At 43.1% G+C, this 26,127-nt stretch overlaps 1 protein-coding gene across 1 annotated transcript in view; it reads right to left on the bottom strand.

Annotated features, from left to right (window-relative positions):
- Positions 1 to 1,815: 1,815 nt before the first annotated feature.
- SCG3 (secretogranin III) overlaps positions 1,816 to 26,127 on the bottom strand; it is a 246,014-nt gene continuing 221,702 nt past the window's right edge. Inside the window, exon 12 of the mRNA XM_086958295.1 lies at positions 1,816 to 3,092. Within this exon, the coding sequence (XP_086814421.1) occupies positions 2,974 to 3,092 (119 nt within the window). The 3' untranslated portion in view covers positions 1,816 to 2,973. The remainder of the gene's footprint in view (positions 3,093 to 26,127) is intronic.

Here is a 26,127-nt window from a genome sequence, read left to right as displayed (position 1 = left end):
AAGCCTGAACCTGTGCAGCTCCATACTTCTCTTCATAAGGACGCCTGTTGCCATTCTTTATTAGGTGGCTCTCCAGAAAGCCAATGGATCTGTCCATCACCCCTTAATAAGGATCCTGCCTCTTAGATGGGAACATTCTATATAACACTGTAGTACCACGTGGGAAGCGCTGCTCTACGCAAGTGAGGAAACATCCATATTTGAAGGATAGGTCTTATTAAGTGTTACAGAAGGGTCTTACAATCCCATGGCCATGTATGCTTTCATGGTTGGATAATGGTAGCCCATACAGCTCGAAAAACAGCCCCTAGCCTGCAGCCCAACTAGGAAAAGGCTAGAGTAAAAATGTGTCTAGTCCTAGCATCCCCATGGTGGGAACCAGGAGGGACCCTCCACAGGCGGCACCTCCGATATAGGGGAACGTGCCCCCGCCAGCAGCCTCCAATACTTGAAAAATAAAATGATAATAAAACAGGTGTATTATTGTTTTATTTGTCAAGTTCTAGGTTGGGCTGAATCTTGGGGGCATGGCCATTGTGAGGGCAGTCACGAGGAGGAGTGGTAGGTTATCAGCGTGTCTCAGGATAGCCAAACCAACATGCGCACTGAGCTGTCTCCAACCCAGCTGCGTTGCCAGGCTGGAGGCAGCAAAGCACAGGCTCTTAGTCTCCGTGGGAGCACAAATCGAGGGCGCTCAGGCCAATCCTGGTGTTGCTCTCATGCATGAGGGCAATGTCAGGAATGGCTGCACGGGAGACTAGAAGCCTGTGCTGCATTGAGGAGCAGAAGAGCGGTGAAGCGGCAGGCAGCAGAGCAGGTAAATTCTGTTTTTTGTCTTAGTGTTGTCATTCCACAGAAATATATAAGAGGTGACTAATGGTCTCTAATTTGGTACATTGTCATTCTACTTATCACAGACCTGATAAACTGAAAACTGTTCCACCTTTGGATGGGGTGGAGACTTCAGCTCTCATTGACTACATTGGACTTGAAGGACAATATAAGGGGAGTAGCAATGGAGAGGTGGGGGGGGATAGTACATGTTGTTACCTAATAATCCTCCTTGTCCGCTTCAAAATACAAACACAAAGGCTTCTGAGGCCACCGCTAGTGTTCTGAAGAGGACGCCAAGAATGCAGAGCCTCCAACACACAAGCTGTAAACCAACCCTGTGTAGGGTTTTCCAGTTTACCCTATGCTCGCCATGTGATATTGTCTCTTCACCAGGTGACCATGTGAAGTGCTGCGCTATTGTGTAACACAAGGTGGCACCATGTGGGTTGGCAGGTCTGCTATCATGCGGATTGTACAAACAACATAAGCATCACCGTCTAAGAGCCGCATAGACTAGACACATTACTGACTAGTGCTTTTGCATCATTACGCCTCCACTTTTGCACGGAAATAGGATTATCATCCTGGAAACCTTCTTGCTGTCAGGTCATATCGATAGAAACATAAGGTATTTTTCTTAATCATTGAACGCATCTCCATATGCAATACTACAAAAAGCCTTTAGGGTTTTGCTTTATGTTTAGGATTTCAAATCCCAACGCCATATACAATTTTTGGCAATAACTAAGAGCACCCATGCTGACAAGTGTACATGCACATTGAGACAAGACAACTGCAAATTATATTCCGAAGCACAAACTAATGGGGTCCCCTATAGAGGCCTCAACAGAACCCTTGGTGTCTGTGTTATGCACAGTTCATGAGTTACGTTCAAGTGTGACAGTTGCAGTTAGGTGAAGATTGACAGGCAGGTGACATTGACACAATGAAACCACGATAGCCGCGTTAATGCATGGACGGTGAGATGAAAATATTATTTTTAATAGATAAACTTTGAGACATGAGTCACAGATAGATAACATGTGTAAACTCAAAATAGAAAAAGAATTCCAGAATTTTAAGTTGTGTATACGTAACTTGCTCATATTTAAATTCTGGAACAGAGGGCAACCAATGGGAATGGCCATGCAGTGCACAGGACAAGGCGGTGCAAATGCCAATGCACAAGTAGCAAATTGAAGGTAGGTATGATGATTCGCAACATCTGGTTTTCCAGGAAGTCATCTGACCCAAGTCAGTAATTGTATATAAGCAAATTAGAGTTGAATAATGTATGTTATTTAATTGATTTACCCCCAAACCGCATCTTTTTTGCAATGAAAAATTGTCATATTGTATTTGAGAAAAATAACCAACTTTTTCACAGTTCCACCTCAGAGCTGGTTAGAGTTGTTGTTACCAATATTTTTGTAAGGTCAAGTGACCATACTGCTGTTCGTGTTCCTGACTCACCTACATTTGTAAGGGTAAATTGTCCTCCGTGTATTTTGTTGGTAAAACTCAAGAAACACAATATGAATTGGCACAAATGAGTAAAATATGCATGGGGGTAAACATAACGTGGCCCATGAACTGGCAAATGGTTCCCAGTTTTAACCATGTCCTTCACAAATCCAGCCACACTGATGATAATAATCTACTCCTCGAGTCTGTTACTTTCTGCATGAATATCTCCCCTATACGCTAACCTGTGGGGTGGACCCAAGGGTCTTCTCATAAACAGTGCCACAGTGAGCCTCTCTTGTTTGACAAATGAAAGACTGTAGTGTAACTTGACAGCATTACCCGCCTTTTCTTTCAGCAGGTTTAAAACAAAACACAAAACGCAGAGATGCATGAAATGAAGCCTATTTATAGATGCTTACCCTGTTTAATATCAATGCTCAGATTCAATTTGGGCTTTCAAGGTGACTCGCCTCTTGGCAACGTCAGGCAGCACTTTCTAGCAAGAATTCTAAATCAACACAGTAAAGAGTCAATATATAGCAAATGGAGTTTCTGGTTTAATGGAATCCTCGTCGACCTATTAGGATCTCTGAGCCAGGAGTGAGAGAATCTACAGTTTTTTCATACATGTTCAGCAATCAGAGTCATTGACCGTCCGCGTCCCAGTTGTGGTCACAGACTGTCATAGATGCGCTTGATGACCTTGGCTTCTTCCTTGTCCAGAATCCCTTTCTCCACATAAGAATCGGCTTGCTGATCAATGAAATCTCGGAGTTTGGAGAGTTCATAACCTGAAATAATCAAAACAGAAATATTAACCTCTGATGGTTTTACAGAAGCATTGCAAAGACGCCCATTTTTAACATTAACGTTCAGAAACGAGAACTTTCTGAAATTAGAAAGACACCCAGTACTCCTTACTAAAAACCGAAGTAAAGATATTTACAAAGATATTTTAAAAACCATTAAAAAATACTCCATGTCTATGAATGCAGTAGTATTGAGTGGAGTTACAGAGGGAAGTTGCCATGTCTTGTGGATGGGGAAGAGACATTATAATGCACTCTTCTCTGTGGGATCAGGGGCCCACTGTATGCCTTTGGCTATGACATCAGGAAGCATGAAGTCCAAGATGGCAACCATCACCCTGGGAGATCACAGAGCCACATCCGTTTCGGCTCCAAACCAGCTCTTAGCCAATTCTCAGATCTTAATATCACATGATAAAGCTAAATATAAAGCTGCAACATGCTGGCTGGCCTATGCAACATAGTTCTATCTGTGACCTCATTTGGAGGGCAAAGTGGGGTGTAAGTCAGAATGTCGAGCACAAAATGTTTGTGCTACAAAAATACCTTATTCAGAATATCGACTACCACATCTTTAAAGTTATAAATGTTGTGAAATCACACATACGTGAGTTAAGAATAGTAAATATATACTTACCTATATATAAATGGCATATTCAGAATATTGACTACCGCATCTTTAAAGTTATAAGTGTTGTGAAATCACACATATGTGAGTTAAGAATAGTAAATATATGCTTACCTATATATACTTTGCAAATATTTTTTTAATTTATATTCTAACTACAAGATTTGCTGTAGTATGACATTTAAGCTTTGATATTTTGGTAGTATACTGGCCACATGAAAAAGTTGGAAATCGACCTCTAAAGGTTTACTCCTGTATGTGGATCAAATATATGACTTTCTCCTGATGCACTAGAGATCTTAGGAGTACTCCAGGAATCTATAATAGTAGTATCTTTCCAGGATGATTAAAAAGCATAACATTTATGAATGCATCATTTTCAGAGTGAAAACCCCCTTGTTATTAGCACATGTAACTTTTTTCCATTGCAAAAACATGAGTGACATAGATTTGTTGAGTTCAAAGAAACCAGAAGGCATAGTTCTCTTTATATGGCGTGTAAACCCTCAACGGGTTCTGCAGCCTCCTTTACCCCAGCTTCAACAACCACTCCCTTTATCCAAATTCTGCCCGTTCCGTTGTCTCCATGGTACCCACGTTCCACAGAACATATCATGGGTATGAGAGAGCTCTAAGCATAAATTACAAGGCTTACATTACACCAAGATTCTTTTTGGAATGAGATAGTCTTGTACACAGCCTACTGTCATTTTTTTTATTTCAATGTATTTTTATTACGAATTTTACACATACATTTTAACATCTAAGAACATCTTTCAAATTATTCTTACAAATAACTAACCTTGTAAAGATCAGTCTTCCTCACTGGACAGAGTGAGATACTTTTCCTTTCACCCTTCATACCTCTGAGTAGTTACTGTCTGAGTCATGCTTCATACACAGTAGAAGGATGTAACGATGCTAACAGCTTACCTATCTCATTGTACTGCTTCTCTTTTCAAATAAAAATGACAAAATGTCAACGTATTCAGATAAAAATTAGGCATGCCTGAAACAATATTGTGATAACGCAATTTTTGTCTAAACACTATCTGTTTGGTCAAGACAAATACAGGGTACTGTCAGAAAGGACAAATGTTATTTGAGGATAAAGAACATAGATGTACATGCTCTGCTTGTACATATTGTCCAGTATTGTCCTCCAATATAAATCTGTTTCAAAGGTTTCAGTCAGATCGAAAAAGCTAGCTGCCCTTGTGCAATTGTCATAGATAATCTGATTTTTAAAATTAAGCACCTCAAAGACTTGGACATCCACGGTGAGCTATGAGTGGGGTACCAGGGATGGATAAGAATGCTATATCTGTGATCGTTCGGTGTATTTACTTTGAAGAACCAAATCATTATGAAAATATATTTCTGCCAGGAGCATGAGGTTGCATTTTAAAATCAACTTTGGTGACACTTGGCAGAGAAAACATGCCTTTTTCATGTAGAAAAATATTTTTTAATACAGTCATAAATAACCCTCAAAGGCTTTCTTGTAAGCTGATAGGACAGGGTATTGACATATAAGAATACAACACACCACATATTGGAGATAGTGTGCCCTCACAGTGAAATAGAAGCCAAAAGCTATTTCACTCTAGGCCAGCCATGACTTTTGTTTAATAGGTTTAAGTGTTGATGGAGCAAGGACTCCTGGAAAAGAATCTTCTCATGTAACCTCTAACCCCGTACTAAATCTGTATTGTAGAAATAACATGCTTTACACAACATTTATTAGAAAGGAGGAAGCTTGCCTATGTGTTTTATTAATAAGTGACTCGAGTGTAATTCTAAAATGGCCGCTAACTGAAAATCTTGAGTGCGCATGTGTCTACTGCAGCTACATAGTATGACGTATCTCTTGCTTGGAGGGAACTTTCTGCACTTGCGCTGTTGTTAACAAAATGGCCGATTGAAACTCACATGCTTGCCACCTGCTTGCTGAAAAACTTAACTCAGCTATTATACTAATGCTAATGTGGGAAGAGTAATAATAAGTAAATGGGAGTAGAGTAGAGGTAGGTGGTATAAAGTGAAACCATGTATTTTTGATTTTAACAATTGTCTTTTTGACTCTTTCAAAAGTGCTTATTATGGGCCTAGAATCGTGAGCCACTGTCTATTCCATCTCGTTCTACCACACATGCGTAGTGCAACCAAGCTGATAGACGCAATGTCAACTTGAACATCGTCCAAGTTTGCTGATGGATACTTTCCTGAGAACCGGAACGAAAGTCCACGGAAATGGATGGGAAACTGCAGACTTTTTATAATTTGTGACAATTACATTGTGAATGCGGGTGGGAAATAAAGTTTGAATAAAGAATTAAGGGGATGGGTTTATTAACAAAGGGCTAACTGAAAAGAGTAATAAGTAAGCATGGTGTGATGATCACCTCCCCTTGCCTGTCCAATCAGAGTTAGTATTTTGATAAGTTTGAAACATTAATGGGTGGTACCAGCATACAGAAAGGTATAATTGAGGTAACATTAGTTAGTTAGTTAAAGCTTGAGGCTGGGATGCTGTCCGAAGAGCACAGAGTCTGAACACGGAGATGCTGAAGCATGAGACTGGGATGCTGTTGGAGTGACAATTGATGCTGAAGAAGAATCGAATCGCTGAACCAACTATCTTAAACAAATTAATTTATAGGAAGATCTCAGAAGGATCTCGAGGAGGAAGAGAGTGTCAGAGAGGGGTGATACGCAAGCATCGGTGATAGAACGGTCGTCTGTCCTGTCCTGATTCCTGTACTAATTCCTGTCCTGAAGCCATTGTTTGCCAGATCTTTCTTGGGGGACCCTTACCAATTCCTAGGCCTGGGAGTTGGTTTTCACACCATTCTAGGTAAATATAAATATGTCTGTGTATGCGCTTGTGTGCTTTTCTCTCTATCCTCTCCTTTTCAGGCAGTGTCATTGTAAAGTATAAATGAATGCATTTTGATTGATTATTTGAATCTACCTTCATATGAGATGCAGAGTTTGTTCTGTACTGTGTAAGTGATTCGAATGAATTAATCTGGGATAAAATATTAAATTCATCCCGACTCTTTGATCATTTCCAATCTGTAAGTATATTTGAAATCATATGTCATTTCACCATCAACAAGTTCAACCAATGGTCCATTGACCAGAGGAAAGAAGTTTTTGATCAGTGAAAGATTAGTTAGGGATTAGAGATAATTAATCTAGAAAATTACAAAGCATGACCTCAGCCGTTATTACCAGTGAGTTGTGAATTAATTTATAGACCCAGGTGAGTATGTGGTGTTAGTAACAATTCTGCGTGGGGTTTTAAGTGAACAGGAAGAATGGCGCTCTAAGCAGTAAGATGTAGGGTGACAATGTCCAAAATAGATATGGTGCTTACCAGGTCAGGGGGAACCCAACAATCCCTGAAAGTGAGGGCACGGGCCAGCACTGTGTAATTTCATCCAAGTCCTGGGCACACGTTAAGAAAAAGTACAAGAGTGTCAATCCATTCCAATTGTTTTGTAAGCAAAATAATCACTAAGGTCGACACCTGTGGATACTTTTTTTCTGTTTGTATTAGCGAATTTCTTCAGACAGTAACATCATAGGAAAAACCAGCCGACACATGTTTTGTCACCTGTGTATTCACCTGTGACTCTTCAGGGCTGGGGATAACATAATAAATATATATGTAGTACTGTGTATATAAGCAAAAAGCTCAAAATGGACATTGAAGTGACATCTGTGTGGTGAAACTAGAAAAAGCACCTCTCTGTGTGTGGAAACCCTAAAGGAAATTTGGAAAGTACATAAAAAGTGTCTTCACAGCACACGGGACAAAAACCATAAGTGGTGCGAATACACTGGAAATCTTTATCGAAGAGATAAAATAACCGTACACTGGCGAGCATAAGAAAACGCAGAAGTGTGAAACAAAACATGTACAGCGACGATGGTGGCCTATGAGTGCGTGAATAACAGTGACTTAATCGTGACATAGCTTATACAATTATTCGAAATAAACAAGGTGAGGGGGTTAACAAGCAACAAAATGTATGAATAAATGGGATAATTTATATAATTGTTGCCAAATACAGTACCAACCAGGCAATTGTATTAAATCATACACTTCAATATTGTGATGCCCAAGCAGCTTGAAAACAAGCATAACGGGTGAAAGACCAGAGAAAACATGAGTAAGGGTTTGCCTTACTCAGGCGTTTCTTGCAGGTTATGATGCTTCTTTTCCCTTCTTGTCTCCTTCCCCAGATTCTGCACTTTAGTCGCAATTCAGGTATCTTATTTCACACTTCCCTTCACTGTTAATGCGCATTTATCCCTCTTATGCACCAGGCCTGAGTTAGGCATACCTATTTCGAAGTTTTGCAGATTATTGTTTTATTCATCAAGTATCTTAAATGTTTGGAGAAAGGAGAAAAGTGTATTTTATAAAGAGAAGTAAAAATCTCTTCAAGAAAGATAAACCCGTTTTGACTAGAGAGGGAATTCCTATTCCGCTACCTAAAATGTCTGCTGCATTCATGATGATGGAGAGAGGTTATCATACATGTGCATGGATGGAGAATTGGATGGAATACACAAAAGATGATGGTGTTTTAGCTTTCCAGAGCATGGTAACTTTAAAGGATGAATTTTACAGAATTTGAGGATGCTGATGTATGAACTAGAACCAAGACCTAGATGAACCCAGAATGAGGCATTAGAAGAATGGGAGACTGAGTCATTTGAGAGAGAAAAGGGTAGAAAGGAACATTTTCAGTATTTTATACCAGAGGTACGAATGGGACGCGTGAAAAACAGATGAAACAGTGGAGAATAGCAATAGTATCAGAGGGTTTATATCCAGTATTAATGGCTGACGGACAGACAGGAAGTAAGTGTAAGGAAAAATCAAAACATTTGAATACGACAGATATGGTGAATCTGAAGATCAGTTATTAGAGGACATTTTGAGTAAAAACCCTGTACACCCTATCAAGAAGGACCAAGTAAAGTTATCCCAAGTGCTCCAATATTAGGACTACCTTTGATTCCACAGGTTATACATGAGCAAACAGTTAATAGAGTACTTTATGATAAAGAAAAATAAGCCTTGAATAAAAATAGCGAAGAATTAATACAGAAAATAGCCCAACTAAATGTAGTCCTGAAGCATTGACAACACCTGTAACAATAGGTCGTGTTGTTCCTTTATCTGGAGATAAAGTAAATTTTCCAAAATCACCAGCTACAGTAATGCCTTTAAGTAATCACTGAAAATAAATCATAATAACTGATGACCAAGCAAGTGAGTGTGATTCAGTAATTTCATTAATGGAGCTACCTGACTGCTTAAAAGCAGTTGCTGCTACTTGTATGAGCTTAGAACAAAGTGAGTCAATTGTGATGGGACATCCAGTGAAGGTATATGTTCCACATTCAGTCGAGATCCTATTGGCAAGAAATGGTACTCAGCATCTTACCTCTAGTCGGACGACTAAGTATGAAAGAATAATTCTGGGAGCAGACAATGTGACTGTAATCAGGTGTACTATGGTGAATCCAGCTACACTATTACCAGACCCCAAATGTGAAGAAGTGAAAGATGAGGCGGAATATGACTGTTTAGATGTTACTGAGATGTGCACCAAACCTCGACCTGACATACAAGAAGACCCACTGATAGAGCCCGAACATGAGTTATTTGTTGATGGCTCTTGTTTAATACGTGAGGAAGGTGGACTGAGTGCAGCCTATGCTATATGCAAATTGACTGGGGTTGTTGAAGCTTCCTGTTTATCTGATGTACAATCTGCACAAGTAGCTGAATTGATAGCTTTAATTAAAGCATGCAAAATTGGGGACAATTGGAGAGTGACTATAATTACTGATAGCCAATATGGTTACAGGGTTGTGCATGATTTTGGCCAATTTTGGTCACAAAGGGGACTTCTTCAGGATCCCCTATCAGAAACATAAAATTAGTGAAAGAACTTTAAGAAGCAATACAATTGCCAAAAGAAATAGCAGTGGTCAAGTGTGCTGCTCACCAGTCAAGAAACAACAGGGTGACAGCTGGTAACCGTTACGCTGATCAAATTGCTCAGTATTGTGCTAAATATAAAATGTCATTAAACAGAAAAATGGAAACAAGTGGAATCAGCTGCCAAAGTTTGTCATTTTCAGTTTTTGAGACATGGGAAGAGGTGAAACAGTTGCAGGAGGAAGTAGAAGAAAGTGAACAGGAAAATTGGATAAAGCAGGGTTAGGAACGAAGGGTAGCAGATGGTGTGTGGGTGTACCATGATGGCAGACCAGCTATGCCAGATTGTTTGCTCTCAACAATGGTGAAAATGTACCATGGAGACACACATGTAGGCAGGGACACAATGATATGACAATGCAGATAGGATTGGTACAATCCAAGATGTAGGGCAGTTGCAGAAAGTCTTTGCCAGAGATGTTCAACTTGTCAGCAAATAAATCCAGGAAGAAAGACAGTGGTCAGTTGAGGAAGAATTGGGAAAGCAGAGGGACAATTTGTGAGGCTACAGCTAGGTTTCATTTTATTGAGTTTATGTGAATTATAGCTTTACAGTACAGTCACTTTTCTGGTACAGTTTACAGCTTTACAGCATTATAGTTTTGTTTATTTCAGGTACAGTTTTACAGTTTTACATTTATTTCCTTAAGTTAGGGATATGTTTTCTTTACAAGGGTTTTTATCACTTCACATGGCCTTACACAGGGGTTAACTCTTACACGGCTTAAGTGTTCCCTTACAAGAGGGTTGGCCCTACATCAGGGTAAGCTTTGTGGATTTCAAGAACAGTTTTACGGTATTATAGTTTTACATGTTAGTTTTGTATTTTACATTAGGGACATGTAGTTTTTCTTTGCAGGATTTAACTACACTTTACATGACCTCTACATAGGGGTAACCCGTACACAGGGTGAATGTACGTCTGGTTAAGCTTTTGTATTTTTCTTATCCAATTTTTACAGTTTACATTACAGTATACATTACGTTTTTACCCTTACGTGAGGGTGGTCATTTTGACAGGTTGCAGGGGTGGGTCCCTGCGTGTGTAAGACACTTTGTGCCAACAATAGATTGATGCAGGGTTATATTCCCTACGTGCCTCCCCACATGGAGAGCACTTTACATTTTTGGTGTCCCTTAGTGATTAGCTTGGGGCAGGACTTAGGGTTTTAGCCCCTTTGTTCATATTACTTGTCTTCCTACACGGGAGTACACATCACATGATTTTACATTGGTGTCTCTTATTTTAGTTTGAGGCAGGACATTGGGTTACAGTCCCTATCGTCCACATATACACATTACTTGTTTTCCTACATGGGAGGACACATGATTTTACATTGTTGTCTCTTATTTTAGTTTGAGGCAGGACACTGAGTTTTTAGTCCTTTTTGTCCACATGACTTGATTCTCACATTACATTTTGGTCTATATTTATTTTCTGTATTTGAGGAGGGGGGTGGTTATATAGTATTGGGTAGACATCTTTCCTTCTTGTCTTGGGTTCCTTTCCCTTTCGTGGTGCAGTGTTCCGTCATCCCTGGGTCTGGGCTTTTGACTTTGTTTTAAATGGTTAATTTCTTCCTCATGATGTTCTCTTCATTGTTGGGATGTGGACTATTTATGTATGATGTACATTTATGCTTATAGTTAATTGTATGTTCTTAGTTATGCATTCGCTACTTCTTCTGTTCTTTTGGGAAGAGGTATGTAGTATCCTCACATGATGTTTCATTCCCTATGTTTCTTTACTCTAGCTGCTCAGCCTGTGTGTGTCTACTCTGTATGGAATGTTGGTGAGTGGACCTTCACTAGAATGCCTGGGTGACTGAATGTGGTGTGACAGTTGATGAGAGGGGCTGAGCAGCTAGCACGTTGCTCCTGGTGGGGTTGTGAATTACCACCTACAATACTTCTACCACCTGTTATCTTTCTTGTAAATAAACCTACTTGGTTTACAACATACCAGCGTAGCATGGTTACTACACACTACCATCATGCAAGGGATTGAGGTACGTCCTTGTGATTTTTTTTTTCACGGTGGGTGTAGGCATACCCCACAAGAAGAAATGTCAGCATATCTGTTTCTAGATTATTGTTGAGGGAACTCATTCCAAGATTTCGTTTTCCAGTAACTTTGGACTCAGATAGAGGAACTCACTTCAACAATGAGATCATTCTAATAATCTGTGAAAAGCAAACAAAAACTGCACTGTGCATACCGCGCAGAGGCTTCTGGAGATTTTAGAACAATTGAATGGCACAATAAAGTCAAGATTGGCAAAGGTGTGTGCATCCACTTCAATGAGTTGGACAGATGCGTTGCCTCTTGTTCTGATGGGACTCAGACGTATTCCTGACAGGAACTCAGGACTGAGTCCTCATGAAATAATCATGGGAAGAGCAATAAGACAGGCATTTATCCCAGGACATAAATTGCTGAATATAACTTCTGATCTGGTATTGGATTATTGCAAAGGATTGGCTGACCTAGTGCGTTCTATCTCTCACCAGGTTGGAGAAGATGCTCTGACCAGGCAGCTGGATCAAGCTCATGATTTGAGTCCTGGAGATTGAGTGGGAGTAAAGAATCACACCAGAGAGGCATGCCTAGCACCAAGGTGGGAGAAGCCACGGCAGTTATATTGCTCACTACCACAGCAGCGAGGTGTGCAGGCCTGCCAAACTGGGTACATGCCAGTCATACAAAAAGGGTTCCAGCCCCTGGTGAAAAAAGACCAAAACTGACACAAACAGTTGAAGTTGTTGAAGGTTGTACAGTCGAAGATTCTGGAGCAAGGGACTCTAGAGAGATTGACAAGGAACAACGAGAGCACAAGTCAGGAGGATTGGATACCAATAGTTGACATACCTGAGGTCTTCATCAAAACACGAAGTAGAACCAGTTTAGAGAAATTGGAGAATAGTGAGGATCAGACAGGTATAGAAGAACATGCTCAGGAAGAACTGAACAAAGAAACTTGAGATTCTGAGCTGGACCAGATAGGGACAGGGGAACATACTCAGGCAAACAGATCAATTGAAAGACCTGAGCAGGGATGAATAGGTATAAAAGAACACGTTCAGGTGGCAGAAGACAAAATTGTAATAAGGCCTGAACAGGACCAGTTAGGAAAAAAAGAACAAGTTTGGGAAGAAGAAGGAAAAGAGCTATCTGAAAGAGCACCCGTACAGGAACAGGTAGAGACAGAAGAAGGAGTTCAGGCAGAAAAAGCCACACAGACAAGTCCTGAACAAGGAAAGGTATAGAAGAATTCAGAAGACGAAGAAAATCAAGTTGTGCCACAACGTAACGAAAACAAAAGGACTCTTGAAAGAGACCAAGAAGGTGAAAGTGCAGTGCAACTTAAAAAAGGTCAGAAAAGGTGACAATTGGCCAAGTGGGGTCAAAAGGTTAAAATATCATTTACAAACAATAAATGCAGATCCAGAACAAGTAAATGAAGTTACAAGTCAAACTCAGGCTGAACAGGCAGTTACTAAAAACATCCGTAGAAGCACAAGATTGAAGGTATTAAACAATAAATTCAAAGGACCTGAATGGACCTATGTGTTCCTTGAAGAGTTTGAGCATCTATATTTTAATGAAGAATCTGATTAAGAAGTAAACGTAGAACAGATTGATGAAGGTGAAGTGAGGCCTCCTTGAAGTACTCAAAGATTCTGATTCCAAAATTAAAATAAAGAAGAGAAATCTTCTTGTATCAAAATGGCTGAGACCAGAGTTACAGAAAGACCAAAACAAAATTTTATAAAAAGATGTTGTAGGTAAGCATGGGCGGAAAATCCGTTTCGCTCGCGGATTTTGCAGATTTTCGGTAAATTCGCAATCCGCGAGATTCGCGAATCTCCCGCAAAATCCGCAAATCCGCGAGCAGCGGATTTTGCTCGCACTGTTCGCGTGAGTTCGCGGCTTCCCAGTACAACTTCGCGCCCCGAGAATAAGTGCAAAATTGCAGAAATACGATCTTAGCAAAACTGAAACTACTTACCAGGTTCAAAAGTTCAGGCTCATCATTAGTAGCCATTTCCTGTAGTGCTTCCTGAGGGGCCCCTCCAGAGTTCAGTTGCCAGTTGCAACTATTATGTGACCCTGCTCTGAACCTCAGAATAGTTACACATATGCCACAAAGGTCCTGAATTACAGCTAAGGGAGACAAGCAGGAGCCAGGCTGGAAGTTCAAATCCATTAATCAGCCCCTAATTCATTATTGTCAGTTGGGGCAGGGCAGGTGTTGTAACTAATTTTGCAACAATGAAAGCACTTAGCAAGTGCAAAAGATCACTAATCAGGAAGCACTAAGGAAGCAGGTGCCAGCTAAAAAAATATTCTGTGACACATTAATCAGCCCCAAATTAATTCAGGTCACTTGAGGCAGGGAAGGTGTGCTTGCGTTGCCACAATAATGTACACTGACTGGACAACCAGAGGGTGCTGTGATGAAACAGAGGGTGGCATGGGTGGGCCAGAGGGTGGCATGAGTAGTCAGAGAGTGGCAGTGGTGACAGAGAGTGGCAGTGATGAAGAAGAGTGTCCCAAACAGGCTGGACACGTAGAAACAACAAGTTCGCGAAACTTGCGACCCGACAGGTAAGTTCGCAATTTGCGAGATTGTACAAAACCCTCGCGAACTGGCAGAAACCCGCGCAAACACAAAAAAAAAATTCCGCAAATTCGCGAGAATTCGCGGATTTTGCGGATTGCGAGTTCGCAAATCCGCAAAATTCGTGAACGCGAGATTCGCAAAATTCGCCTAGCAGTTCCTTATCTTATGATAAGAGATAAAAAGAATGACACTAACATTAATGAACAGACCGCTAACATGAAAGGAGATAGAGTAGAATTAGAAGCATCAGATGAGATAGATTTACATCACACACTAACTGAAAATAATACCTCTTTAAACATATTCACAAAGTCAATATTTAAGTATGTAGACACCGTGGAGATTAGTGATTGTTATGTTTGTATAAAATTAACCAACTTCAGTAGCTGAGAGAGTGACGTATCACCATTACCTTTAACATATGGTATTTCTTGTAGTGTACAGTCAAGTTTATTTTATAGAACAGGGAAATTACAATATTATTATTCTAATATAGATGTAGTGTTTACAGAAATTCCTATTCGAAAGAATATGAATCCAGTACATAGTAGTTTAGATGCACAGTTTATGGGTGAATTATTCCTAACAATGAAATCATTAAACATAGAAAAAGCACATAAAGGCAATCTAACATGTTCATTACTTGAAGAAGAGAAAGTGTTTTTGAATTTAGTTGAGGAAAGGAGGCAAGATTTCCAAAGAAAATCTGCTGAACAGAAACGTCATATTCCATCATGGGCAGAGAAAGAAGGAGTTTATACAGTTGGCAAAGAGCATGCTGCGATGTCCCTAGATTGTTTAAAGACAGCGAAAATATGCCTCCATAGATTAAAGACAAATTATAATAACAAATTTATTGGTTCCAGTGAATGTGAACATAACTTCATAATTTTGGGAGGTTGGGGACTAAAAGGGGGAACTGATCCAGCATTTCCTGGAGTCTACTACGTGTGTGGGAATAAAGCTTATTATAAGCTGCCTGCCAGGTTGTATGGGAGTTGCTATTTCGGAATAGTTTTTCTGAAGACATATCATGTCAAAAAAATCACTGGGAGCAATAAAAATACTAATGAACTAACATGTAGAAAGAGAGCTAGTTTTTCAGAAATAATAGGTGACATATTCAGTGCATTGATACCTTCAGTGTGAGTCATACTAAATTCACATAGAATCTGTCACTGTCGCCAGTGAATAATTGTCTTACAACTGATACTGCTTGAGGCTTCTTTTTTGATTAATACAGAAATGGTTGCACTTAGGTCTATGGATTTGCAATATCGATTAGCGCTTCATATACTATTAGCTAAAGAGGGCGGAGCCTGTAAAATGTTGAAGGCTCAACATTGTTCCACTTATATACCAGACAAAAGCACAGCAATTAAGGGATATATAAAGAATATTACAAAATTGCAAGAAGAATTTAAACCACTGGAAGTTGATAATGTATGGGAAAGACTAACAAAAAGTATTTCTTCAGTAGGGAATTGGTTTTTCAATAAAGAGAAATGTTTCCTAGGACAAGTAGTTTTTGATATAGTAGATATAGCAATAATAGTGTTATCAATAATAATATGGTGTAAGTGTTATAAACTGAGAAGAAGAAGGTATGAGATAAATGGAAAAGGAAACAAAAGAAATTATGATGAGATTCAGTTGGAAGAAATGAAAGGCAAGTTATATGAGCAAATGAAAGGATTAAAGCACAAAGATGGGAACAAGAATAGAAAAGGGAAAGAAAGTGAACAATGCTAAAGTTGGCATCTGATGAGGGATGGGTAATTTTGTGATAACTTTAAAATGCCATCAGAGAGGGGATTGATGGAGCAAGGACCCTCCCTCACAAGACCTCTGTGACATACTGAGCACCTTCTTCCACCACAAAATCAAGAGCATCTACGACAACTTCAATGAAGACAACCAACACATGGAACACCCACCTACCACCCCGACACCCTGAAGCCAACGATTGACAGCTGGACAGCCCTCACCACCGAAGACACTCTGCAGACGATGAAGTCAATCCACTCCGGGGCCCCCAAGGACCCCGGCCCCCACCACATCTTCAACAGAGCCACCGACAACATCGCACCCATTCTCCATCACACCATCAACTGCTCCCTTGCGACCGCCTCGTTCCCCAATGACTGGAAACACGCTGAGGTCAACCCCCTCCTGGATAAACCCTCGGCGGACACCATCGACCTCAAAAACTACAGACCCATCTCCCTGCTCCCATTCCCCGTGAAAGTTTTTGAGAAAGCCATCAACAGCCAACTCGCCACATTCATCGAAGAGCACAACATCCTTGACTCTTCCCAGTCCTGCTTCAGGAAAAACCACAGTACGGAAACCGCCCTCTTCGCCGCAACAGACGACATCTGCACCCTACTGGACATAGGAGAACCAGTAGCCCTCATCCTCCTCGACCTGTCAGCGGCATTCGAAAAAGTCTCTCACCGCACCCTAATATGCAGACTTCACAATGCAGGGGTCCAGGACAAGGCCCTTGACTGGATCAGCTCCTTCCTCTCCGGCAGAACGCAGAAGGTCAGACTCCCCCCTTTCCTCTTGGACCCTACACCAACCACATGCGGAGCCCCTCAGGCGTCCACCTGCAGCCCCAACGCTCTTCAAAGTCTACATGACTCCGCTCGCCTCCATCATCAAAACCTACTGACTCAGCGTTGTGTCATACGCAGACGACACCCAACTCATTGTCTCCTTATCCTACGAACCCAATACAGCCAGACACAACTTTCGAGAAGGCATTGACGCCGTCGCTAAATGGATGAAGAACAGCTGCCTACAACTTAACACCAACAAGAAGGAAGTACTCATCATGGGCCCATACCCCGATGCCTGGAACGACACCTGGTGGCCCCCTGCCCTAGGAACCCCGCCCACCCCCACGGACCGCACACGCAACCTGGGAATCTTCCTGGACTACGAGCTCAAAATGGACCACCACATCAACTCATCAGATCTGCCAAAATAGCCTCCTTCAATGACCGCCTAGACAGCAACGCACAGACCAGCAAAGAGCTCTTTAACATCGTGAAGGAACTCTCCAACCCCAGCTCCACCACCAACGACATCCCACCTTGGCAAGACCTGTGCGACTCACTGGCCACCTTCTTCCACCGTAAAATCACAGACATCCACGACAGCTTCAACACCGCTACCACCCCAGCAACCACTGACACCTCCACCCCCTCGACCACCACACACACCAGCCACCTGATCTGGACCAACATCAATGACGATGACACCATGAAGATCATGAACTCCATTCACCCCGGATCCCCTTCAGACCCATGCCCACACCACATCTTCAACAAAGCCAGCACCATCATCGCACCCCATCTCCGGAAAGCCATCAACATCTCCTTTGAAACCACAACCTTCCCAAAGAGCTGGAAGCACGCCAAGATCAACGCCTTCGACAAGAAACCCAAGGCGGATTCTAAGGACCTCAAGAACTTCCGACCCATCTCCCTGCTCCTGTTCCCGGCGAAGGTCATCGAGAAGGCCGTCAACAAACAACTGACCAGAGAGAAAAGCATCCTGGACCCGTCCCAGTCTGGGTTCCGCAGCAACTACAGCACGGAAACTGCCCTCATGGCCGCCACCGACAACATAAGGACCCTGCTAGACAACAGAGAAACCGTGGCTCTCATCCTCCTGGACCTGTCAGCCGTCTTCGACATGGTCTGCCACCGCACACTACAAACACGCCTCCAGGACGCCGAGATCCAAGAGAAGGCCCTGGACTGGATCACCTCGTTCCTCTCCGGCAGAACACAGAACGTCCGCCTCCTCAACTGCCGCTCCGAAGCCACTGACATCATCTGCGGCGTACCCCAGGGCTCATCCCTCTGCCCATTGCTGTTCAACATCTACATGGCACAGCTCGCCCACGTCGCACGACGGCACAACCTCAACACCATCTCTTACACCGATGACACCCAGCTGATCCTCTCCCTCACCAAAGACCCCCGCACCGCCAAAACCAACCTCCACGAGGGAATGAAGGCCTTCCCTAACTGGATGAGAAACAGCCGACTGAAGCTGAACTCAGACAAGACAGAGGTCCTCACCCTCTGATCCATCCCCTAGGCCTGGGATGACTCCTGGTGGCCGACCGGACTAGGAACAGCAGCAACGCCCACTGACCACACACTCAACCTAGGGGTCATCCTCGACTCCACCCTCTCCATGACGAAGCAGGTCAATACTTTCTCTTCCTACTGCTTCAACAATCTCTGCATGCTCCGCAGGATCTACAAGTGGAGCCCCACCAAAACAAGAAGAATGGTCACCCAGACCCTCATCAGCAGCAGAGTGGACTACGGAAGCGCCCTCTACGCAGGAGCCTCGGCCAAACTCCTGAAACAGCTCCAAAGCATCCAGAACGCCTCTGCACGCCTGATCCTCGACATCCCTCACCGCAGCCACATCACACCCCACCTGAGAGACCTGCACTGGCTCCCCATCAATAAAAGGATAACCTTCAAGCTCCTCACCCATGCACACAAAGCACTCCACAACACCGGACCAGCGTACCTCAACAGCCGACTCAGCTTCTACACCCCCACTCGCCAGCTCCGCTCCGCCGACCAAGCCCTCACCACTGTCCCCTGCATCCGAAGAGTGACCGCCAGCGACAGATCATTCTCTCACCACGCCACTAAGACATGGAAAACCCTCCCCATCCGCCTACGGTAGACCCAAGACCTACTGACCTTCAGAAGACTCCTCAAGACCTGGCTTTTCGAACAGTAGCAGCACTCCCCCTCCCCTTAGCGTCTTGAGACCCTGACAGGTGAGTAGTGCGCTTTACAAATGCTTGATTGATTCATTGATTGAGCTCGGTCTCGTCCTCCTGCTTCCACACCCTCCACCTCCTACACAAGACCTTTCTAATGGATCCCCCTGGAACACAGAAAGACCGTCACTCACGCCCTGATAACCAGCAGACTTGACTATGGCAACGCACTCTACCCCGGAATAAACAAAAGACTTCACCCGCAAGCTACAGAACATCCAGAACACCGCCGAAAGACTAGTCCTCAACCTGCCAAAACACTGCCACATCTCCCAGCACCTGCGCACACTCCACTGGCTCCCCATCGAAGCACGAGTCACCTTCAAGATGCTCACCCACGCACACAAGGCCCTACATGACACCGGACCAGCATACCTGAACAGCCGACTCAACTTCCAGGCACCTCAAAGGACCCTACGATCAGCCATGGTCCCACGCACCAGAAAAACCAGATCGGGAGGCAGCTCCTTCTCCTTCCTCATGGCCAAGGCGTGGAACGCCCTTCCACTCCACCTCGGACAGAAAACATCGCTTCCCATCTTCATAAGAGACCTCAAGACCTGGCTCTTCAACAGAGGTCCTTGATGGACCGGATCCTGCACCCCCACCACCCCCAGCGCCTCGAGACCCTCACGGGTGAGTAGTCGCGCTCTACAAATGCCTGATGAATTGATTGTTTGATTGACTTGTGGAAAAGAGACTTGCTTGAAAGCAATCTTCTCATGTAACCTCTAACCTCGTATTAAACCTGTGTTGTTGAAATAACATGCATTACACAACATTTATTAGAAAAGACGAAGCTTGCCTATATGTTTTATTAATAAGTGACTCAAGTGTAATTCTAAAATGGCCGCTAACCGAACATCTTTAGTGCGCATGCATCTACTGCATCTACGTAGTATGACCCATCTCTTGCTTGGAGGGAACTTTTTGCACTTGCACAGTAGTTAACAAAATGGCCCCTTGAAACCCACATGCTTGCCACCTGCTTGCTGAAAAACTTAACTCAGCCATTATACTAATGCTAATGCTGGAAGAGTAATAATAAGTAAATGGGAGTAGAGTAGAGATAGGTGGTATACAGTGAAACCATTTATTTTTATTTCAACATTTGTCTTTTTGACTCTTTCAATAGTGCTTATTATGGGTCTAGAATCATGAGCCACAGTCAATTCCCTCTCGTTCTACCGCACATGCGTAGTGCAACCAAGCTGGAAGACACGATGTCAACCTGAACATCGTCCAAGGTTGATTAAGGATACTTTCCTGAGAACCGGAATGACAGTCCACTGCAATGGATGGGAACCTGCAGACATTCTATAATTTGTGAAAATTACATTGTGAATGCGGGTGGGAATTAAAGTTTCAGTAAAGAATTAAGGGGATGGGTTTATTAACAAATGGCTAACTGAAAAGAGTAATAAGTGAGCATGGTGTGATGATCACCTCCCCTTGCCTGTCCATTCAGAGTTAGTATTATCATAAGTTTGAAACATTAATGGGTGGTACCAGCATCCAGAAAGATATAATTGAGGTAACATTAGTTAGTTAGTTAGAAGCTTGAGACCGGGATGCTGTCTGAAAAGCACAGAGTCTGGAGACGGAGATGCTGAAGCATGAGACCGGGATGCTGTTGGAGTGACAATTGATGCTGAAGAAGAATTGAATCGGTGAACCAATTAGCTTGAACAAATTAATTTAGAAGGAGATCGTTGAAGAATCTCGAGGAGGAAGAGAGTGTCAGAGAGGGGTGCTACGCAAGCGTCGGTGATAGAGAGATTGTCTGTCCTGTCACGATTCCTGTCCTAATTTCTGTCCTGAAGCCTTTGTTCGCCAGATCTTTCCTGGGAGACCATTACCAATTCTAAGGCCTGGTAGTTGGTTTTCACACCATTCTAGGTAAATATAAATATATTTTTTTATGTGCTTGTGTGCTTTTCTCTCTATCCTCTCCTTTTCATGCAGTGTCATTGTAAAGTGTAAATGAATGCATTTTGATTGATGATTTGAATCTTCCTTCCTATGAGATGCAGAGTTTGTTCTGTACAGTGTACTGTGTAAATGGTTCACATGAATTAATCTGAGATAAAATATTAAATTCATCCCGACTCTGTGATCATTTCCAATGTGTAAGTATATTTGAAATCATATGTCATTTCACAATCAACTAGTTCAACTAATGGTCCATTGACCAGAGGAAAGAACTTTTTGATCAGTAAAAGATTAGTTAGGGACTAGAGATAACTAATCTATAGAATTAAAAAACATGACCCCAACGGTTATTACCAGTGTGTTGTGAAATAATTTATGGGCCAGGTAAGTATGTGGTGTTAGATTACCTGTTGCTGGTAACCCACTGGATCAGTGTGATTAAAATTTTTATTTTCCACCTATGCTTATGAAAAGGCTAGAAACATAGTTACTTCCTGGTTAGATTTAAAAATCTGACTTAATGGTGAAATCAGATTTTTGTGAGAGTTAATGACTCTGGCTCAAAGGGCAGTGACTTGCCTCTGAGCCCAGGAAATTCTACTGGGTGTTAACTGCTGATGCTGTAGCAGGGATTAGCTGTCTGTGAGTGGACAAGAGCATTTGGCAGAACAAAGGGCATCTTTAGCACTACCTATTTTGACTTGGATAGACCTGTGAGGGATCCTGCTATTCATCTCCAGGACCCCACTAGACAATCAGGCTACAAGCACAATAGGAGGGAAAACCAGTTTTGTCAAGTTGAGTCCCATCATCTTGGAATAAGGGCTCCTGGGTAATTTTATAGTAAGGCAAGAGGAAGCACTGCAAAGTGAGGTGGGAAAACTGTGAGATAATTGTTAGGATTGGATGACAGAATTTCTCCACTGACAGGCAAGTGCATTGGATAAATCTGGCATCTCCACCACCACCTCCATTCTCGGTCCTAGGAAGGCACCCTCTGAAGAAGAAGGCTGTGCTAGTAGAATTCTGGGGCATATTATCAAGAAACGGCGTTAAGATTATCGCCACTTTGGCGGCAGAAAACTGCAGCTAAAGCGGCCGTTAGAATTGGGGGTCTCTGGTTGGCGCAGGTATGTACTTGCGACAAGCAGGGACCCTCTCCTCTAAGTCAGGGCAAAGGATTACGCTCAGGAAATAACCCCTGCTCACCCTCTAGGTAGTGTGGCGCAAGCAGTCTAGGCTAATCTCTGGAGCACATGTTGTTAAGCATTTGCAGTACCTTACACAGTAAATCACCAACCCACCACACAATGACACAAGACTGTATTCATAAAAATATACTCTTTATGTAGAAGTGTTCAAGCAGGCTTTGATTACAGATTTAGCAGTGAAAATGGTTCCAGTTACTTTAATTATGCCACAGGTCTTAAATATGCAACGTTATGTCTTGAAAAAGGGTAAAACACTTCCACAAACCCCTTCTCTGATGTTCAGGTACTATCTTTAGGGGCCAGGTACTGTACTTTCAAAAGCCTGGGCCCTCGGGAACGCTCCTGTGCGCTCCGTACGATTACCGGCAAAGGCCCTGCTAACTCTCACGCATCCCGCGTGAGACGCGTACACCGTCGGAAATGTTAAACAGTGGTACGAGCCGTACCAGACTTGTGCGGCTCGTACTGCGGTACGATTTCAGCGTGCTGGGCAGGTTCAACAGTGAGCGTGGTGCGGGTCGGTGGTTGCCAGCGCACTTTGCTGGCGCACAGTTCGAGGCGCTCTGGTCACAGTACCTTGGTCTTTGTAGGGGGAGTTCGTGGCGGACAGAGGCGGGGCCAATCCTCACGTCGTGATGTCTCCTTGGGCGGCAGCTACGGCTCGAGGCTCTGGCAGATTCGGTGTAGTTGACAGTACGTTGTGAAGGGGGCAGGCAAACCCGCAGCGTACGCTTCTACCCTAGAGGGGGAGCAGCTGCAGGCGGTGCAGGCGGCGGTACGGTCAACAGGACACGACGTACCAGCCGCTCTACGCCCCGCAGCGATTCACCTCAACAGCTGCGGGGTGCGTTTCTCAGTGCACGGTTCAAGGTGAGCACCCTCAAAAGCAGAGTCCATCTTTACTGGGCAGCCTACGACGTGCAGATCAGTAGGCGGCGGTGTTCAGACTGGACAGGTCCCTCTTCACGATGCGAGCTACGGCTCGGAACGGGTGCAGCCACGGTGGGGCTGGTCTTTACTTTGCGGCTGGCGACACGATCAGGCCACAGTCACGGTGCTCAGAGGACACAGAGGCTCCGATTTGTAGAGAGCGCGGCGAGGGTGCACAATGCTCCCAGCTCTCCTTAACTCAGCGCTGCAGGGATAAGCAGCACACGCCACAGCTTCTTCCTTCAGGGCTGGGTAGCGCCCACTGTTCCTGGGGCGCAGTTCAAGGGGCAAGTTCACAAGCAAGGCTTGGAGATCTTTGTTGAAGGATGCACCAGTTGAATAAAATAAAGTCTTTCTTGTCTTTGTCTTCTCTCCTTCTTGCAGCAAGGCACCCACCACAGGCCAGTCTCCCAGGATTAGAGACAGTAGTCCTCCTTGTAGCTTTCCCAGGTCCTTCTCTTCGGGCAGAGTTTTTTCTTAGCGCAAACAGGATCTGATTTCTTAGGAGCAGGGCTCCTACTTTTATAGGACATTTCTTTTGTCTTTACAGGCCAGGGGGCCTGAGCCTGGTTCAACCCAGTTTTGGAGCACTCTGTTGACAGGAAGCTGCCTTCTTCTTTCAGGGTGCAGGGCAGGGATATCAGACGCTCCGCAGTAGATGGAGCCAGCATTGTGGTGGCAGAGCACAGCCCTATTCAGAGTCAAGGGGCACTCCTCACACCTATCCTGTGGGTAATCCCTCTATTCACCACCTGGCAGCCCAGACTGTCCCCTGGAATTCCCCAGCTCTGTCACTCACAAAAACCAGACAGCAGATACACATCCTAGCAGAGGCGGGCTGAAATGGTCAGGCAAGCAAATGCTAACTTTCTAAAAGTAGCATTTGCAAACACAGGATATTAAAATAAACTTTACTAAAAGAAGTATTTTATTATTCTGAGTTCAGGCATTCTAAACTTAACTTTCTACCATGTTCCCTGAGCTTGCTGGGATTATAGAGTGTAATAATTCCAGCAGCCCATTCTGGCCTATGAGAACAGGTAGCCTTACAATAGTGAAAAAACGAAAATTGCTGTAATTCACTATTAGGACATGCCACACACATTACGGCTTGTCCTACCTTATACTTACAATGCACCCTGCCCTTGGGCCTACCATAGGGGTGACTCACATAAAGAAAAGAGAAGGTTTAGGGGCTGGCAAGTGTGTGCACTTGCCCAGCCAGCATGACAGTACCAGACTGCCCGCAGGTTCTGCAGTGGCAGACCCTAGACATATTTTAAGAGGCTGCTTCTATGGGTGGCTTAACCAGCGCAGCAGGCCCACTAGCAGTATTGGTATTCACAAGCCCTGGCACTCCTGGTGCATTTTACTGGGGACTGACAGTAAGTCCAATGAGCCAATCCTGGAAATCAATTACAGGTACACTTTACATTGGAAGAACTTGCACTGCAGCACGGATTGGCCATGGCACAGTGCCCTGAGCAGCGAACACCAGCATAACATCGGAGGCACATCAGCAAAAAGTGGAAGGGAGACTCACGCCAAGGTGCCAGGTCTAACAGCGGCGATAACGGGCTTGATAATATGCCCTTGTGAATCCCCATAGAAGCCCATGTTTTGGTGTGAACATGGGCCTCTATTGGAATTCTCTACAGTGTATTTTCAAGCCCATTATCGCCGTTTTAGCAGCAGTTTTCTGCCGCTTAAGCAGCTATAATGTTAACGCCCTGCTTGATAATATGCCCCTCTGTCTTCTGACTTTTGACTCCTGTGTCCTGCTGGAAGAAGAGGACTCACACTACTGAAGTTGAAAATGTTGACAAAAATTTCACCACACAATAATATAGAAACGTGATAATACTTAAAATGTGCCTTTGTTTAACATGCAAACGTGAAAAATGTTGTTTATTTTCCACAGAAAGCTTTCATTTCTATCGTTCTCCACTTACTAGGCTGCACTATTCTTTATTTCTACTCTTTTCCTTCAAGAAAATAAAAGCTTTAAAAAAAATTGTGATTTAACGTTATAATCGAACTCTAGGGCTTGACTTTTTGTCAAATGTGCTGTTTCCTGTAAAAATGTATTCCTTCTTACCTCACAACATATGACTTCACTGTATTTAGATTGTTTTATTTGCCACATATACATGGTGAACAAGCTGCAGCTTGCATTTTGTGAACTAACTAGGACATATCAGAATTTAAATGTTTCATTTCATAGAGCAGCTCATTGTTGTACGATGGGACATCAGACATCTAACTGAATAGGCTTGCAAACGATTCTCATGAGAAACTTCACAGATGTAACTTTTGTAATGCAATGTAGCCATCTCTAACTGACTTCATGCTGACATGAACGTTTACTGTGGTAATCGGGAATGAGACGACGGACCATCCAAAGATCTCCCACCATTGGACGCCGATGACATATTCATCTATTTTTGCGACATTTTAGCTGCTTTCCAGATAGTTCATGTTCCTAGCTAGAGAGGTCTCAGTCATTCCTTCTTCTCATCTTGAGGCATTCAGTATATCCCTACCCTGTCATGCCCCTTAGCACTTTGCTGTGGTAGCCCGATTTGCCATATTCTACTGCTTATGGTGTTTTCTTTATTTTCCTTATGTTTGTGAGGAGACTTTCTGGATGTGTGCTGCACCTGCATAGACAGTTGCTACAGCCATTGCCAGGATAACTACTTTATGGGTAGTATGATATTTTCCTTAGTTATCTGATTATGCCTCAAAATCTACTTGCTCTTTTCTAGAATGAACTCTTTATGGGTTCGTGTTGGAATGGAACTCTTCTGTTAGTTTTTTTATATGGTGTTATGTTTG

The sequence above is a fragment of the Lissotriton vulgaris genome, chromosome 2_1, assembly GCF_964263255.1.
Source record: "Lissotriton vulgaris chromosome 2_1, aLisVul1.2, whole genome shotgun sequence".
Lineage (NCBI taxonomy): Eukaryota > Metazoa > Chordata > Amphibia > Caudata > Salamandridae > Lissotriton > Lissotriton vulgaris.
The sequence above is the reverse complement of the archived record's forward strand: the minus strand, read 5'-3'. Positions and strand labels throughout refer to the sequence as shown.